This window comes from Myotis lucifugus, unplaced genomic scaffold (assembly GCF_000147115.1).
Source record: "Myotis lucifugus unplaced genomic scaffold, Myoluc2.0 scaffold_0, whole genome shotgun sequence".
NCBI classification, from domain to species: domain Eukaryota; kingdom Metazoa; phylum Chordata; class Mammalia; order Chiroptera; family Vespertilionidae; genus Myotis; species Myotis lucifugus.
The window spans coordinates 140,793-146,517 of NW_005871048.1; the positions used below are offsets into that span (position 1 = coordinate 140,793).

Consider the following 5,725-nt stretch of genomic DNA (forward strand, 5'->3'; position numbering starts at 1 on the left):
GGGTTTTTTCAGTGGTGAGGGTGGTTTTTTCAATCGTGAGGTAGTTTTTTCAGTGGGAGGCTGTTTTTCGGTAGGGAGAGTGGTTTTTCATTGGGAGTAGTTTTTCAGTGGGGAGGGTGGTTTTTTCAGTGGGGAGGGTGGTTTTTTCAGTGGGGAGGGTGGTTTTTTCAGTGGGGAGGGTGGGTTTTTCAGTGGGGAGGGTGGTTTTTTCAGTGGGGAGGGTGGTTTTTTCAGTGGGGAGGGTGGGTTTTTCAGTGGGGAGGGTGGGCTTTTCAGTGGGGAGGGTGGGCTTTTCAGTGGGGAGGGTGGTTTTTTCAGTGGGGAGTGTGGGTTTTTCTGTGGGGGCCATAGGTTTTTCTGTGGAGAGAGGGGTCTCAGAAGGGCCAGTAAGGGGAACTGGATATTGGGAAGGAAGCATTGTTGGCACAGATCCTGCAGAGAAAAAAAATAATTCCTGGAGTTTAGTCAAAATCATACCACTACCCTCTTCACTCACATCTAATTGGAGTGGATGGGATCAAAAGGGTAGCATTCGTATTCCTCCTTCTACTCCCAACCTAACCTTCACTCACTTAATAAACACTCAGCAACCACTGCTCCTAATATATGTCAGATGTTGTGCCAGATACAGAAAACACAAAATGAATAGGATATTGGTCCTCCCTCCAGGATCACTGTTCCTTAGGTGAGGTGTTCTGGACCCCACCACAGGTGAATGAAAGGAGGGAGGATTAGCTTTTTCTAAAAGGAGGCAGCTCCACAAAGTACACCTCCATCTGGAGTCAGAATTGTGGGTCCCAATCTGGGTCCTGTGAGCCATGGAAGGCTTTCAAGCAGCTACAGTTCCGCTCCCCAGGAACAGCGGCTGTTCCTGGCACAGATGACTTAAACTGCCCAATCCTGTTTCCTCTTCTATAAACTGGGAACAACAGTGCCCGCATGTTGTAACCTAGACGATGCGCGGGGAGCATCTAGCACAGTGCCTGTGCTCAGGAGCTGGTAGCTCCTTGCATCCAGCTTCTGGAATTTTCCTCCCTTTGAGTTTGCTCCCCTCAAATTTCTAACATCAGCTTAGAGAGCTAATTCTGGATGGATCTGGGGTCGCCTCCAGGGTGACCAAACATTCCAGTTTGGCCAGGACTGATGTACTCCCTGAGATGTAAGACTGTCTATGCTGAGATAGGGACAGCCCGGGGCAAACTGGAATGGTTGGTCACCCAGGACAGCTCTCACCACTGCTCTGTGTTAAAAGAGAACCTCTCTTTAGGTGTGGTTGCTTCAGGAATCAAAGGTACAGGGGATGAAGGTAGAGAGAAGCAAGTAGACTCAACTTTGCGAGAAACCAGGTCATGGTTCCTAAGCTACTCCTGCCACCCTAGCCAGATGGTGAGGTGGGAAGAAAGAAGGAGAGAAAGGGACTCACCCCTATTGCAGGAGCCACGGCGGATAGAGACAGAATCCAGGGAGATGTCCAGGAAGGCAGGGCTGCCCCTCACTCCTTCAAATATCAGCTGTGGAAGGGAGCAGGGATGACCCACCCTGTGAGCCCCTTTGCCTCAGGCTCCCAGTTTCCTGATGGCCCAGCCTCCTCCACACCTCCTCATTGTCCCAGTCCCTTCTGGCCCCCCCTGACCTCCCACCACACCTGATACCAAGATTCCCAATGGGTCCCCAGACTCTGCCCTTGGCCTCACCTGGGTGGGCAGGACATTCCCCTTGGGCACAGTGACAGTGGTGGGCATCCAGGAGGGGCTCTGAACATTAATGTGTTTCCAAAGCAGGTTGGGGTGCCTGTTATTTGTGCCCGTGAGCAACAGCAGTTTGAGCTGGGCACCCCACGACAGCCCAAACATGTAGTAGGCGAAGTGCACACACAGAGGGCCTTGCTCCCATATGGGGGAGCTGAGCAGGCGGGCCACCCAGCCCCGGTGGGAGGTGCCGAAGTCCAGATGCAGGTAGAAGCCCTCTGAGGAGGCAGAGACCAGGACAGTGAGGCCCTGCCACCCCCCTGGGCTGCTCCAACCCTTTCCCAGAGCCCAGATGCCCACTCCCAGCTCCTTCCCTGGTCCCTCCACCCAGATCTGCCTGTGCCACCTCCCAGCTGCCTCCCTAAACTTTAGGCTTTCTCACGTCCATTGGGGTAACCCCCGGTGGGCCCAGTGCTGCCCATGATGGAGGGCCCACTGGCTCGAATCCAGTTCCCATAATTTGTGGATATTTGAGTCCAGTCACAGAAGGGTTTGGAGTTGTCCTCAAAATCACACTGGGTGATAATGGCTAGGAAGAAAAGACCATTGTGAGGCCAAGAGAGGGGGAGAGGACTAGCTACAGAGCCAAACTAGGGGGGTAGGTGTTAGCAAGACTGCTAAGCTTAGAGAAGGCAGCCACTAAGATTAGGGTCCAGAGCAGAGATTTGGGAAAGAAAAGCTGAGAAATAAGTCACCGCTTAGGAGAAATTCAGGGCAGGGGTGGGGTGGGGTGGCGTGGGCAGGGCAGAATGTCTAGGTCTGGAGTCACAAACTGAGGTCCAGGGGGCTGGATTCGGGGAACCAGACAGGCTTTGTCTGGGCAGCATACACTTTGTTGTTGTTGTTCATTTGAATGTGACTCTTTTAGGCAGGGCTTGTACTACTCACTGTTCCCTCCACCCTCTGTCATGTAAGGGCTGCCCTTCACACATTTATGTAATTGCCTGGCCTGGAGGGCACATGGGTGGCCACCGTGGAAGGGAGAGAGAGTCTGAGCAGTCCTGGTTTTCAACTCACAGTTGTCCCCAGAACTGTGGGCAACTGGCTTCTGGTCTGGAGGCTTCTCAGTCCTTGAGGTTGATTTGGAAAAAAAGAAAAAAAAAGAAAAAATGTAATACTTGTCAACATCAAAGAATTATAAGCCTCAATAATTGTGAGTTCAGCTTAAGTTCTCATCTCTCTCCAAAAAGGTATCTTCCCTGAGAGGTCCTCACATCCCTGCCAGTACCCTCTATCCCTTTATCCCTCTATGCCCTGGGGGTCAGGCATGGTTGAATCTTGGGTGAGGAGGAACCAGTTTATACCTGGGGAATCTCCTTCCTTTGGGTTGAGATCTTCTTGTCCTATAGCCCAGATTTCCCCACAAAGAAGGGACTATTTTGGGTCCTGTTTTGTTAGGTGTGTGGTGGGGGTGATATTGCCCCAGCTACATGCATCTGAACGTAGGACTAACCAAGGGACCGCCCCTCCTCTCCTTCCAAATTCTACAGAGAAGTCCCTGCCCCTCCTCAGGTGGTGTGGGCCACATAAAATAGTCCTTGGTTTTAGTTGTTCAAGTTCCACTTGTTCAAGTCCCCCCAAATGAGCGCTAGGACGCTGAGCCATGCATTTCATGCTTCCTATTTGAAGTCTCTCCTATGTGCTGGGTCTGCTCTAGGTTTTGTCCATTTTCTGACGATCTGACGTCTCTCTTCTCCTCTGGGACAATTTGAAGTGTACCAACATTCGCATGAAGGGGGTGCCATTCTCAGACCTGTCACCCCAGCCCTATACCTCCTCCCTCTTTCCTCATGTTTCAGCTCCGTCCTGCTCCCACTGAGCTCTCGCACCTCTCAGTTCCCGGCTCTCAGGCTGTGGGGCCCCCCTTGTTTCTGTTCATCCTCTTTCAATCCCATGGGGTTCCCATTTTCCTCCCCAGGGCTGTGCCCTTCATCACTAGTCCCCTTGCCCCTCCGACTTTGACCCTCACCATTCCTCAGAGCCAATCCCAAGCACCCCCTGAGCCCAGCTTACCAGGCAGAGGTGGGAATGTAGTCCTGGCTGTAGGCAGCCCCCATCGTTAGCACCAGAATCCAGACTGTTGAAGCCATGTGGGACCTCAGAGTCAACTCTCAGGGGATAAGGGGAGGGAAGAGTAAGGGGCCCAGGCTACTTTAAATATTCCTGATCCTCCTTGCTGGGCATCCTTCCAAGGATGCCATGAAAAGTGAACAATCAGAGAACTGGAAATACAAACTATGATGGATGAAATTTAAAATCCAAATAGAAGAGTTGAAATTGAAATTGAGAAAATAAAATGAGAGTGAAAGAAAAGGAAAGCAAGAGAGAAAGAAAAGAGACTTGGAAGGTCAGTCTCGGATGTCTAGCGTCCAACCAAAATAGTTCAAAAAAAGATAAAAAGAAATTACTTCAGAAAAACTACATAAGATTTCCCAGAACAGAAACATGAGTCTCTTGATTTAAAAGAGTCTGGTATGATGAATGCAAAGAGACCCATGAAAGGTTTGTCATAAAATTTCAGAATATTGGGGTGAAGGGAAAATCCTGAACACTTTCAGACAGAAAAAAGCAGGTCACACACTAAGTATCAGGAATCAGCATGGCAACCATGGATTCTAAGAGTCAGCGGAACATTGTCTGCAGAATTCCAACAGAAAATAACTTAAAACCTGAAATTCTATAGCTGGCAACAATGGCAAAGGCAATAGGAAGGTCAAGTAAAGTGAAGGCTGAAGTCCTTATTGGCAAATAATTGAAAAGGACAAGCCACAGAAGAAATATAAGCAGCCAGTAAGTATTGGAAAGTATTCTCTACTTCAATAGTAATAAAATGCTGAGCAAATTAAGTTGCCATATTGACAATAATTTAAAAGATTGAAAGGATCTTAGTGAGAATGTCAGACATGAAAAAGGATCAGTCAGAAATTAGACATACACTAACTGAAATAAAGAATAATTTACATGGATTCAACAGTAGAGTAGAGGATTCTGAGAATCAAATCAATTATTTGGAATATGAGGAAGCAAAAAAAAATCAGAAGAGCAAAAAGAAAAAAGAATCCAAAAATATGAAGATAATGTAAGGAGTCTCTGGGACAATTTTAAGTGTACCAACATTCGCATTATGGGGGTGCCAGAAGGAAAAGAGAAAGAGAAAGATATTGAAAACCCGTTTGAAGAAATAATGACAGAAAACTTCCCCTTGAAAAAAATAGATTTACATAAGGAACCCAAAGAGGCCCACATCAAGGACACATCATAATTAAAATGCCAAGGTTAAAGACAGAGAGAATCGTAAAAGCAGCAAGAAAAAAGTAGTTAGTTACCTACAAGGGAGCACCCATACAGCTGTCAGCTGATTTCTCGACACTTTGCAGGCCAAAAGGGAATGGCAAGAAATACTCAAAGTGATGAAAAGCAAGGACCTAGGACCTACAACCAAGATTACTCTACCCAGCAAAGCTCTCATTTAGAATTGAGGGTCAGATAAAGAGCTTCACAGACCAAAAAAAAAAAGCAAAAGGAGTTCATCACCACCAAACTAGCATTACATGGAATGTTGAAGGGTATTCTTTAAGAAGAGGAGGAGGAGTAGGAGGAGGAAGGAGATATGAATAATAAAATGGCAATAAATAGATATCTATCAACAACTGAATTTAAAAATCAAAATAGCTGAAACCGGTTTGGCTCAGTGGATAGAGCATCGGCCTGCGGACTGAAAGGTCCCAGGTTCGATTCTGGTCAGGGGCATGTACCTTGGTTGCGGACACATTCCCAGTGGGAGATGTGCAGGAGGCAGCTGATCGATGTTTCTCTCTCATTGATGTTTCTATCTCTCTATCTCTCTCCCTTCCTCTCTGTAAAAAATCAATAAAATATATTTTAAAAATAAATAAAAATAAAAATAAATGAACAAGAAATCTAATGAACAAAATAAACTGATGAATAAAATATAATCAGAGGCATGGGAACATGGA

The 5,725-nt window shown here is 47.2% G+C and overlaps 1 protein-coding gene across 1 annotated transcript in view; it reads right to left on the minus strand.

Annotated features, from left to right (window-relative positions):
• The window catches only part of ZAN (zonadhesin), a 28,087-nt gene extending 24,282 nt beyond the window's left edge, over positions 1–3,805 (minus strand). Inside the window, 5 exon segments of the mRNA XM_014453436.1 lie at positions 1,424–1,511; positions 1,695–1,966; positions 2,131–2,277; positions 2,766–2,818; positions 3,762–3,805. Coding sequence (XP_014308922.1) covers positions 1,424–1,511; positions 1,695–1,966; positions 2,131–2,277; positions 2,766–2,818; positions 3,762–3,805 — 604 coding nt within the window.
• Positions 3,806–5,725: the final 1,920 nt, after the last annotated feature.